Here is a 13000-nt window from a genome sequence, read left to right as displayed (position 1 = left end):
AGTTTGGACATCAACTGTTCAAATTCGAACAGGGTTAGACATCATGTTCTCTTAAGTAGAGAGGAAATGTGCCTGGAAGCCTTTCCAACACATTTCTACTTCGTAACAGGTAAGAATTCTTTAGGGACACCTCTCAGTGTATCCTCCGTACACCTGCTTTGCCTGCCCCTGTGCTACTGTGCCCATGATGAAGAGAGGTCCCAGCCTACCTTGCCCCCCACCTTTTCTCAATTCATCGTCTTGCCTTCCTGAATCAACTTTTGCTTTGAGAGATAATGGGAATAGTGCCAGCAGGCTCTATCTTCCAGGCACTTCCCACCCAGCACTATACCCCAACCTGTCCAAAATACTTCTCACACACACGAACACACAAAGTACACAAAACATATATATGTACAGAAATATACACATACATATATGTGCACATATAAATAAATGAATTTATGCATACAAACTGTGTTTTAGTCCTTGTTAAGCCCTCATTACCTTGCCCCTGGGCTGTTACAATTCCCTCTCTGTACTTGTTGTGCCCTCATTCCTTCCTGATTATAATCCACCCCATATAACTATGGTTTAAGCTTCTTAAAATGCTTTTTGGCAATGTTGAGTGTTGTGCTCCAAAACATTCAATGGCTCCCCATTAGTTATGTGGTGAAAACAATGCTGAATCCAGGCTCCCTACAGTGCTGCCTAGATTCATGTCCGCACATTATATCCAGGCACATATTTAGAACTAATACAAACCACTCTGGTCACTGTTCCTTGAACATGGCCTGAGAAGGTCTGTATCTCTGACATGCGAAATTCCATCCTGCTTCCTGTACTACTATTTAAATCCTATCCATCCTTGAAAGTTCTGCTCAAATCGATTCCACCTCCTCTGTGAGCTGTTTTCAGATCAACTCAGCTAGAAGGGTATTCAACCCAGTTCAATTCCTATAAGGTGCGTACCAGTTATTTGGCTCTTCACACAAGGTGATGGATACCACAAATACTCATGTGTATCATAATACTTACTGTCTACGCCCTCAGAACCTGACCAGGTCGTTATAATGGTGAGGAAAAATATTCAACATGAAAAGATTATTGAACCTTTTGCTATATTTAGGAAAGAACAATGTGACCCCAATAATAAATGCCTAAAAATAGATCAGGGGATCCAAGAAGGCACAGTGAGAGAGGGCCGTAGAGGTCCTCTGGTCCAACTTACTCATTGGGTCTCTTGTGCTCAGGCAAGGGCCCCATGGCCAGTGGGTGACAATGCTGAGTCTCACTCCCAGGTCTCTCATCTCCCAATATGTGGTTTGCCAACCATAAAAGTCAAATGTTGAAAATATTTTAAAACCATCTTATATCCTGATGTCTTGGAAGATACATCTCCCCATTCTTAAAAACCTCAGGAATAAGGCCTGGGATTAGTCCTGTTTTTACTCACTGTAAAACCCTATAGTTTTAAAAAACTATTTTCAAATGAAGCTTTTATGTTAGCCTTCTAGAGTTCCTCCACTGATACACATCAAGGCATTACTTAATCCTCTAAACATCAGTTAGACCTTTAAATTTATAAATATGCATTTTACCCTGGTAGCACTGAATCAAAATCCCATGAATTTAAACCTTGGTAACAATCACTTGCTGTACAGAATAAGCACTTTAGAGATATATTAGAATTACTTCCTTGGATATGAGATAAAACAAGGTCCCTAATTTGCCATCTTAATTCTGCACTTTTCCTGAAACTGAATACTCATTTATGTTTAGCCTTAAATATATTTATAAATTTATGTGTATCTAACACACAGTTTTAGTTATAAGTCTAAATTTTCAGCAAAGAACAATTCTTTGTCTGAGAAAAGGTGATGCAATTATTACATATCACTGCATGATACAGGCTGTCTGGGGTTATTAAAAGAGTCAGGTATGGCCAATTTACAAGTATCACCCCTGCACCTTGCTTTCATAGCTCACTGCTGAGTCTTATGCTCACTGAGGAGCCCCTTGGGATCTTTTTACAAACGACTGTTTATTATTATATTATTCCATCATATACCTCATGAGAGGAGGTTGTAACTTCCGTTAAGAAAATCATGAGCTATTTTGACTTCTAAGAACATTACCCTATATATGATGTTTAAAATTATGTTTTCTTTAACATTGGTGTGGTAAAAAGTTCACTAAAATATGAAGTTAAATGAAAGCAAAAGGTTCTTAAAACAAGTTAAATATTCTTGGCTACAAAACAAGTGGCTAAAATTAAGGGGGAAAAAAGAAATGCTACAAGTGCATTTAGTGACTGAAATATGAGCCATGTTGATCATGTATCACCAGCGCTCAGCGTAGTACCTCGCAGAGTAGCCACTGTCTGAGCCAGGTTCTTACTTGCAGGCAACAGAATCCACCCTGCTGGGATGAGGACAAAAGGGATTTTTATCAGGGCATTAGATGGCTTATAGAGTTTCTAGAAGTGTCGGGGAACCAAGTATGAACCCTCCACAGCCCGGAACAAGGTGGCAAGTAGGAACGTCCAGCTATATACCAGAGTGATTCCAGCAGAGATGCTGCTGCCTGCCCTGGTCACCACGATGCAGGTTCCGGAGCAGAACCTCCCCATGACCCAGCTGCCACCCGCCACTCCCTACGCGTGCTTCCCAGCACCGCCACCTAGGTGCCTCTACTGGAAGGGACCTGGGTGGATGTCGACCCAGCTGCAAGGAGCTGGGACACATATAGTTAAGCTTTTTAGCTTCCATCATAGAGAAGGCACAGCAGGCAGGGTGAGGAACGGGAAGAAAGTGAGCCAGTGGCAAGGAGACACAAAAAATGTTTCTGAATCACAAGAGGGTTAAATAAACATTTTAGTTAAGTCTGACCCATAGCATGGGGAGTGGGTATTTCTCCACATGTTCTGAAATTCCACAATGCCTAATTCTATCTTTTAGTCAAACCATTATGTTCAAAAGTAAGAAAATATATGGGGAAAGAAAAACATTAACATCCTAACATATTAAAAAATAAAATACACTCAGTTACTAGAACTGCTGTTCTTTTCCTCATACTCTTCAGTATTATTACAAGGGCTCACCTAACTGAAGGCTGTTGTGTCCAGGCTCTGAGTTGAGTGCGTTACATATTTTATCTCCTCAAAGTCTTCAAACAACCCTTGGAGGTAAGCAACATAATTTCCTGCATTTGACATATAAGGGGAGCAAGGCATAGTGAGGTCAAATGACTTGGCTAATAAGAGGAACAGCCAAGACTAGAGCCCAGACAGGCTGTCTTGAAGCCCATGCTCTTTAACTATTACACTATATCACACCATATTACGCTTAGTCATGACTTTATACTGTTATGATTCAAATCTGTCACTTGACGGTTACCTCCAGGCTGAATAATACATATTTCTCCACTTGAGAGAGGCCTCATGTTTTTTGGTGTGTTACAAAATTACAGATGAAAATGACAAAGACCTACATTTCCCAAAGTTTCTAGATGCAAATTTGCAACAATTTTACATTAATGTAAGCTTTGCCCTTAAAAGAGACTTTAACTTTGATGTGTAACAAACTGCATTAAGACGTTAAATCTGTAAGTCATTGTTAAAAAATAGTTTACTTATTGGGGCGCCTGGGTGGCTCAGTCGGTTAAGCGACTGCCTTCGGCTCAGGTCATGATCCCAGGGTCCTGGGATAGAGTCCCGCATCGGGCTCCCTGCTCTGTGGGGAGCCTGCTTCTCCCTCTCCCACTCCCCCTGCTTGTGTTCCCTCTCTCGCTGTGTCTCTCTCTGTCAAATAAATAAATAAAATCTTTAAAAAAAAAAAAAAATAGTTTACTTATTTTAAGCAAAGAAAATGTTCCAGTCTTTGATATATGTTCTTAGAAACATGAAAATAAAATTCCTTTCCTCAACTGTCCTTTTCCATTTCACACATATTGATCTTTCCATATGTTTTAAATAATGATGAAATTAATAGGAACTGTTTTTAATAAACCCAAATCATGGTGCTTTTCAAGTCCAAATATTTTGGGGAAGACTGAGGTGAAAAAGCTTCTTAAGCATTAGGAAAAACTAAGGACAACCAAGAACAGCTTTAGAAGGGCAGTTGAAACACGGTGAGGAGCTGGGAAGGCAGCTGTGGAAAGCTATCTGGGGCTGGAGGTGGGAGGGTGCTCCAATCAGGAGGGGTCTGAGGAGGGGGGGCCAAGGCCTGAGCCCAGGTCAAACAAGATGGAAGGAGAAACAGAACCAAGGACTGACTGACTGCTTGACTGGCCTGTTAGCTGTGAATCAAGGGGGAAGACATGCCCTGTTGGAATAAGCCAAGCCTTGCTTCTGAATTCTAACAGCCTTTTTTAATGTGTGGCATTGGGCAAAAGTTCTTGATATTTTTTGAACCTTTGTTATTTAAACAATGGGTCATGATATTAATCTAACTGAATTGCAGAGAAGAATCGGTGGGACAACGTCGTGCAGGTCCCAGTATAGAATCTGGCACTGTGGATGCTGGGGAACTGAAGACCCTCTGCCCCATCCCCACCAGCCCACCAGACACAAAGCAGCTGGGCAGAGGGAAACCAACTGGAAGACCCTTCATAGGTAGGCTGGGTAGTCAGTCCCACAAGTCACCGCAAATTTTATTCATAATGTAGAGTTATTTTGAAAGTCCTTATGATCCTACATATTTTTTAAACCAGTAACAGGATCAATTTTTAAAAGAAATTCAGAGTGGAGGAGAAGTTTACAGCTATTTGAAAGCATTTTCTCAATCATACTAATAAACCATAAACTCAAACTGCACAAGTACTTGGGAAAATACTAGTTGATAAGGTCATTGTTTTAGCTATTAAATTATTAAGTTATTAAAATAGCTAAACCTGGTCCAAACAAAAACAGTTGGCTTGGAATGCACTACATTTTGGCTGTTCAGTCTATGTACCATTATTATTTTTTTAAATACAGAAAGGACTACAATTGTTTACATAATGAATTGGCTACCATATTAAATGAAACCATGGTTTCATCTGATTGTATCATAGAACACGGTCTGTGAGACATCTATTTTACAAATAGGTTTAAAAAAAAAGTCTTCAATTACTATAAGCACCCTTATACCTAGAAAAAAGATTTTTAACATCTTAGAGCTTATTTCCAATTCAACACTTTATTAGTCACTACTGACATAGTTTTGATACCCTCATATTTAGGATAGCATTTGTAAAATGACTATGCCACACCATCACGCTCACAGGGCCCTGGGTCTCGCAGCAGTTTTAAAGGCCAGCAAGTGGCCCGTGAGCCGTAGAGTGAGAGTTGTGCAGACAAGTGTGCCACCTAGAGGTTGAAGAAGGAAATTCACCTTGGATTTTATTTGTAAGACAAAACTAATAAATGTTAGACCATCTTAAATTATTTGCTATTACTTATCTTACTAAGAAATAAGGAAAATTTTTTATAAGGTTCTCTCTGCAAGAACAAAGGCTTTCAGTAGCAGGCTAGTGACTCTTTGAGAGCTTCCACAAGAAGGAAACAAGCCTTGAGATGGTACTAGTCACAGGTGCACAGTTCACCAATTAAAAAATTGAATTTAACTGTATTCTCTACAGTAAGTGCTTCTTGTCTTTTTATAATTAATATAATATGTGTTTTCAGAAGAACACATAAGTTCTGGAACAACCACCATGATCCATTTAGGCATGTGGACCAAAAGTTAAACTAATTATCAGAGACATTTCTTACTTAAATGAGAAAAGTTTCTTTCATTAGAAGGTTTTCTGTGTAATTTTCTTCTGGAAAGAAATAAGGTTTATTTAGAGTAATTCTGTTTGGCAGACAGTCAGGGCTTCTAAAACATATACCAATAATTGTTAAAGTTACAGCAAAACAGCCAATTCTATTAAGCACACATAAAAATTCAAGTGTCTAATGGCTAGACAATAAGCTGATTATAAACAGATTTATGGCATCCCTGTTTTGTCTTAGGATTCTGGATATTGGGATCACGGCTAGCAATGGGCCAACACTTAAGATTTACGTATTTTACAATGAACTACAAAAGTTCAAGCTTAACCAAAAACATGGCATATATTAAAATAATTTTAAAATGAAAATGACTTTAAGTATAAAACCTGAAAACTCTCTTTTTCTACACTGTAAAATCGTATTTTTTGAAATTATGTTTTGGGTTCTCAAACTCTTATTTCACCTCATGTTGTTTCCTTTCCACTCCAACAGCCTTTAAAATAGAAAGATGATTCTAAATTCACATCCATTTATGTGACTTTCTAGAAAACTCATTCTAGGAATACTAAGTGTTTGTTGCTGCTGACTTCTAACTTGTTTTCATTAAATGAGAAAATTCTACAGTTGATTATTATTTCCAAGTAAATTTTTTTTCCCTGCAAAATCTTAGCAAAATACCTCTTTAAAGTACTGTGTTGTTAACTAAACCTTTGTCTTTTCTGTCACTGAGGGATTTCGTTATGATCTGTGAGAATTCATTCTCTTCCTTATTTATATCCCTCAATCTTCCACACATCCTAAGTTGCATCATTCTGTGAAAGATGCTTCCACCTGCAATGATGGCTACAAATATCTGTGCACAGAGTACAAACATTTCTGCTTTCACATCTTATTTCTGCGTTTATTTAGGAAATAAATGAGACTGTGGGTCCAAGTCCAGCCTGTTATATAGAGATGTCCTCTACGCACTGCTGGAATTGGAGCAAGTATGACAAAGACAGCTCAGTAGGACAGTATGGTTATTACTTCAGATAAAAGCTCCATGATGAAAACTCATTGTGTATCAGGGGATGTATTGCAAGAATTTTAAATAGAGCTGAAGGGTCGAGAAGCTTCAAGAAGCATGTTCTGAAGCAACAGAGAAAAACTGGCTAATCTGGAGAATGACCTCTTACATGTATCCTAAGGGTATCAAAAAGGTCTGTGTGTCTCTATTATACATTCAAAGAATAAAAAAAATGCAGACAGGATGACTACTTGGTAGTTCATGAATGATTCCAGGTCACTGATAAGTAGCTACAATTTCAAGGGTAAATTCTGAAACATTCTCCATACCTCTAATTGGTCAAGAAGACCTAGTAATAACATGAAATGCTTTAAAACTTCTTGAATCTTTCCTATTCCTTCTTCCCATTCCCAGTGCTATCATCTTAATTCTCATCATTTTAAAGTTCTATATTCACTTAACCACTTCCTAATTAATCTGTCTTCAGGCCCAACCTCCCACTCTATCCTACCACTGTCACATTTTCAAATCCATCTTCCAAACTGAGTCCAGAATAATCTCTGTGAAGTACAAACCAATCCTATCACTTGCCTGTTGGACATTCATACAACAAATCAGGCCTCAGAGTTCCTGTTCCCACTGGCAGGGCTCTTCCCAAGGGAGACAGGCCAGGGACTGGCCACATCCTACCCTGCACACCCAGGATCTATAAGAATGGGCTGTTTCTAGTGGCTCCTTTGACCTGCTCCCTTTTTAACCACCCTTTGGAAGAAATTAAGATAACTCCTCATCTAGAAATGTCAGGACACCTAATTTATGAGTGAGGTCTTGTACAAAAACATCCTAACTACTAAAACAATAGTTTTCAAACATTTTTAAATGACCAGAATAATTTTCTTCAAATAATATGTACTGCAGAACACCACCAAAAGTGGTTGAAAGAGCATTTTTGAATTTGACAACATAGGCTGAGGCTAGCTCACCTAGCACTATGTAAGCCACAGAATAAAGTTCAAATTTGGTTGGTGCAATGCAAGGTCAGTGGAGAAAGAAACAGGGATGTGATGAAATCTGATTTACATTTTTGAAAGACCAGGGTGGTTGCTGTGTGTAGAAGAGTTGAAACTACTGAGAATTTTAATGTGTTTGATGTATTTTCATGAACCCTAATTTAACCTACAAAAAGTCATATGCACTTTCCACCTTGTGGGCTTGTGTTTCCACCTTGTGGGCTACCGTAATAACAGAGTCACAGAATACCTGATCCTCGCTGGTTAATCCCAGGTGCATCACAAGGTAAAAATGCACCAGGAAGTCCGAGTTTGGCAGAACATCCTGGCGTCTGGTCATCATGGCACAGATCAGTCTGTAGGCTTGTAGTTTGCCTTCCTTATATTCATTTGGCAACGTTGTCGCCTGCCAAGGAGATGAGTTTAAAGATTTAATCAACTCCAGATGCAGAGCATTTCAACATTTCATTTACTTCTCAGTATTCCATAAGAGTTGTTTATGGAGATGAGGGATACAGTGGCTTTAGTAAGATTCAGCTTGTCTTCAAAATGTGCAGTCTTGGGCAATTACATTTTTTAAACTCAATTTCAGAAAGGAAGAGGAAATTGCAATAAAGGAATAAACACATATCCACTTGCCTTAAATAGCCATGATGCAAACATTCTGAGTGGTGGGATCAGGACCGGTGGAGACGGAGAAGACTGGTTATCCAGGCTTATTGCCAGATTATCCCGTATCTAAGTCAGAGAGAGGAGAATTTTAGGAAGGGCCATGCTTAGCTTATCCCAACAATATTTCAATATTGTGTTCCATAGCCAAATAGCTGCTTCTCATTAAATTTCTGTACGTTGAGTAAAAACCTACAACATTTACAATTTTTTCTTCTACTGTGAGATCTACTGTAATTTTGAATTGTGTGTCCCACTTACTGGACATGGTTTTAGATTTAATACAAAACTAGGGCATTGTTTTCCCTAAAGCGTTAATGCCTGAGGAGGTCCTGAATTCTACATGGTAAGGAATGGCTTAACAAGTTATACTGTATAAATATAAATCGTTTTTGAAAAACAAAAATAAAAAACAAAAAACTTAATAACCTAGGGAAATCATACATTATAAACAAAAACCAGAATGAAAACTGTATGTATTCTAAGATTCTACCTTTGTAAAAATGTATTTAGCCACAGAAATAAAACTATATACTGGTTATCTCTGTGGGATGATGATGTTAATTTTCTTCTTATATTTTTCTATATTTTTCAAATTTTGTACAATAAAACCAGCATCACTTTTATAAAAGTGTATAGTGAATAGTACCCTATTCCTTTAATGTCCTATAGTAATATTCTCCATATGTATTAAATAACTCTTCTGCATTTATAAAATGACCAAATTGTAAGTTATTACTTACTCTTTGACAATCAAACATACTTTGTCTACACACCTAATCCGTGTTCCAGAATACATTAATTGCAACACAGTTTTTATGTTACATGATAAATCAATTTCCCCCATTAGAATAAAAGGTAATGTAGCAGGACATACCTTTGCTAGTTTGTACCAGAGTTCATAGAGATAGCCAAACACTTTGGCGTGAATCTTGGGTGACTGGATATTATTCACATCCCCGAGGATTCCCAAGATTCTTCGCCATAACACAGCAGCAGAGTCTGGGTGCCAACCAGTGAGGTTACCTCCAGCAATTATACTACAGTCATCGGCAAGGCACTCACTGCTATCTATGGAGAAAAACATGTCTGTAAACACAATCTTGATTTCATCAGTACAATCTTTTCTCTTTAATGCAAATTACCGATGCTTGACAATTTATGTATTCAGAGTAAAATAATGAAGATGAAAATTGTGCAATGGCTGATGATTTGAAAGGATAGAAAAGCTGAATCAATGAAGAAAGGTCAAATGACTTTGATTCCTCGAACTAAAAGGGCAATAACCTAGAGATGGTAAAACCGTTTCTGGAGATCCTGGGAAGGGTTTCATAAAACAGGGGAGGGAGGGGAAGGAGGAGAACCTTGGGCAGGATGGGTAGGGAACAGGGCCATGAAAAATAGGTGGCCAGGGAAGACCTCATTGCTGAGGTGACATTTGTGGAGGCTGTTATTAACTCAGGTTTATTGGGCTATAATTTGCTTACAATCAATTTTATCCTTTTTACACTCAAGGAGTTTTCAGAAGTGTATACAATCACGTAACTGTTACCACAAACTGTCATGAAAATTGATACAAGGAATAACCTCATCACTCCAAAAGTGCTCCTTTATAGTAAGTCCCCTCCCTCCCTCTTCTTCGCACCTTGCAACCACTGCTGTTTTCTGTCCCTATAGTTTTGCCTTTTCCAGAATGTCATATCAATGGAATCCTACAGTATATATTCTTTTAGTCTGGGTGCTGTCACACAGCTTAATGCATCTGAGATCCATCCGTGTGGTTGTTTCTTCCATTTTATGGATGTATGAATATTCCATTTTATGGATGTATCCCACTTTATCCATTCACCTGTTGAAGGACATTTGAATGAATATTCCATTTTATGGATGTATCCCACTTTATCCATTCACCTATTGAAGGACATTTGGATAGTTTCCTGTTTTCAGTGATTATAAATAAGTTTACCATAAACATTTGCTTACAGGTTTTTGTGTGAATGTATGTTTATAGTCCTCTTTTTAAAGACCAGAATCACAAAATGACAGACAGTATTTCTTTGATATTTCTTCCTTTCAGTAGGCCATATCTTCCAGGGGTGCCTGAGAAAGGGGCATGCCCCTACATATCTCGAAGTGTTTGTTCCCTGACTTGTAGTCCAGTTTGGTTGGGTAGAGAATTCTATGATGGAAATGCTTTGCTCCAATTTTTTTACAGTTTCCTTTGTGACTTTAGCAGCATTCTGATGCTTGAAATTATTTCATGAAAAATTATTAACTCTGCAAAATTTTAGTAGCCTCTTTTTGTACCTAGTGTTCAGAAGCCTCATGAAGTGCCCTGGTATCTATTTCCAGCCACTGTATTTGCTAATTCATTGGTGCTTTCAACTACTGACTTTCAAGTACTGACTTCCATTGACTTGATTTTACTTCTGCTGTCGTATTTTTAATATCCAAAAGCTCTTTGTTTTCTGTTCATTTTTATACCCTTGATCCTTGTTTCATGGATGCAATATATTCTTATTTCTCTAAAGATATTAATAGCTTTTAAAAATTTTATTTCTTCCCAGACTACTCCTTTTTTTGCTTTTTCATTCTAAATTTTAAAAAATTTTAGTGTTATATTAATTTCAGGGGTACAATATAACAATTCCATAATTCTATACATTATTCAGTGCTCATCAAGATTAAGTGCACTCTTAATCCCTTTGGTGGGGGAATGGGTGAAACAGACTCCCCCATTTTTTTCAAACTCCTTTTAAGATACGCTCCACCCTACTTCATCCCATATTCTTATATTTGTCTCATACTTTTCGCATTAGACATCCTCTTCAAATGGCTGGGGATCCTTGGCTATCTGTTCATATTTAAGAATGGTCCACAAAGAGCTGAATGGAAGTGTAGTGCACAGGTATGATCTTTGTTGAGTTTCACCATGTTCTCAGAGAACCTCAGACATACGTATCTTTAGGGTTTTGGGGTTTTTTTTTTCAGAACTCAAATTCTAGGAAAAAGACTCTCTACTGCTCAGAGTATGCAAAATCTTATTTAGTTCCTTTGTTTTCAAGATAGCACCTCTACACTCAGCTCAGTATTGGTGACTCCAGGCCAGAAACCTAATTTATTTGCTATTCCTTCTGGGATTAAATTCTAACGATCTCTTTTTTTCAAATTTGAGGGTTTTTTTTTTATGTTATGTTAATCACCATACATTACATCATTAGTTTTTGATGTAGTGTTCCATGATTCATTGTTTGCATATAACACCCAGTGCTCCATGTGGAACGCGCCCTCTTTAACACCCATCACCAGGCCAACCCATCCTCCCACCCTCTCTTAAACAGACTTACAGTCTTCCTGGTTTTACCTCCTGCTTCTATAGCTACCTCTTATGGACAATTTTCTAATCCTTTTAGGGAAACTGCAGTAATTGTAGTCAGGTTGCTTCTTGGCTTTCCCTTGTACTGACACAGGATTCGGTGTTCTCAGGTCTGCCGATGCCTTGGTCACATTGGTCATTACTGTCTTTTTTCCTGCCATCCTTGTCCTTGTGGATTTATGTCTAACTTAACATTAGACAAATGTCTAATTTAACATCCCCTATTGCTAACACCTTAAGTAAGTATGGTACATCTACTATGATTAATGAACCAATGTTGAAACATTGTTACGTAAAGTCCATACTTCATTTAGATCTCTTTAGTTTTTAACCTAGTATCTTTTTTTTTCCTGTTCCAAGAGTCCATCCAGGATACCACATTATATTTAATTTCATGTTTCCTTCACCTCCTATTGGCTGTGTCCTTGTTTTTGATGACCTTAACTGTTTTGAGGAGAACTGATCAGGTATTTCGTAGAATGTTGTTCAACTGGGATTTGTCTGCGGTCTTTCTCATGATAGGTTTTTTTTCATCATATTATTATTCTTTGCTTTCACATTTCTGAAGTGAACTTCTCTTAGCTCTGATGTATGTATGATGTTTTCCCAATATTTTGGACTTCATTTGCTAATACTTTATTTAGTTTAGTTTATTTGTTGATATGTTTTTTAAATTTATTTTGTTATGTTAGTCACCACACATCATTAGTTTTTGATGTAGTGTTCATGATTCATTGTTTTCGTGTAACACCCAGTGCTCCATGCAGTACATGCCCTCCTTAATACCCATCACCAGGTTAACACATCCCCCCACCCCCCTCCCCTCTAACACCCTCAGTTTGTTTCTCAGAGTCCATAGTTTCTCATGGTTAGTCTCTCCCCACGATTTCCCCCCTTCATTTTTCCCTCCCTTCTCCTAATGTCCTTCATGCTATTCCTTATGTTCCACAAATAAGTGAAACCATATGATAATTGACTTTCTCTGTTTGACTTATTTCACTTAGCATAATCTCCTTCAGTCCCATCCATGTTGATGTAAAGTTGGGTATTCATCCTTTCTGATGGCTGAGTAATATTCCATTGTATATATGGACCACATCTTCTTTATCCATTCATCTGTTGATGGGCATCTCGGCTCTTTCCACAGTTTGGCTATTGCGGACATTGCTGCTATGAACATTGGGGTGCATATGGCTCTTTTT

General features: G+C 38.0%; 1 protein-coding gene across 8 annotated transcripts in view; it reads right to left on the bottom strand.

Annotated features, from left to right (window-relative positions):
* RALGAPA2 (Ral GTPase activating protein catalytic subunit alpha 2) overlaps positions 1-13000 on the bottom strand; it is a 334693-nt gene that overhangs the window by 170243 nt on the left and 151450 nt on the right. For all 8 annotated transcript variants that reach the window (XM_036085370.2, XM_036085371.2, XM_036085373.2 and 5 more), the window contains 3 exons: positions 9300-9493; positions 8393-8491; positions 8004-8159 (listed from right to left, as the gene is read on the bottom strand). In XM_036085370.2, coding sequence (XP_035941263.1) covers positions 8004-8159; positions 8393-8491; positions 9300-9493 — 449 coding nt within the window. The remainder of the gene's footprint in view (positions 1-8003; positions 8160-8392; positions 8492-9299; positions 9494-13000) is intronic.

This window comes from Halichoerus grypus, chromosome 10 (genome assembly GCF_964656455.1).
Source record: "Halichoerus grypus chromosome 10, mHalGry1.hap1.1, whole genome shotgun sequence".
NCBI classification, from domain to species: Eukaryota; Metazoa; Chordata; class Mammalia; order Carnivora; family Phocidae; genus Halichoerus; species Halichoerus grypus.
This window is presented reverse-complemented; position numbering and strand designations above follow the sequence as displayed.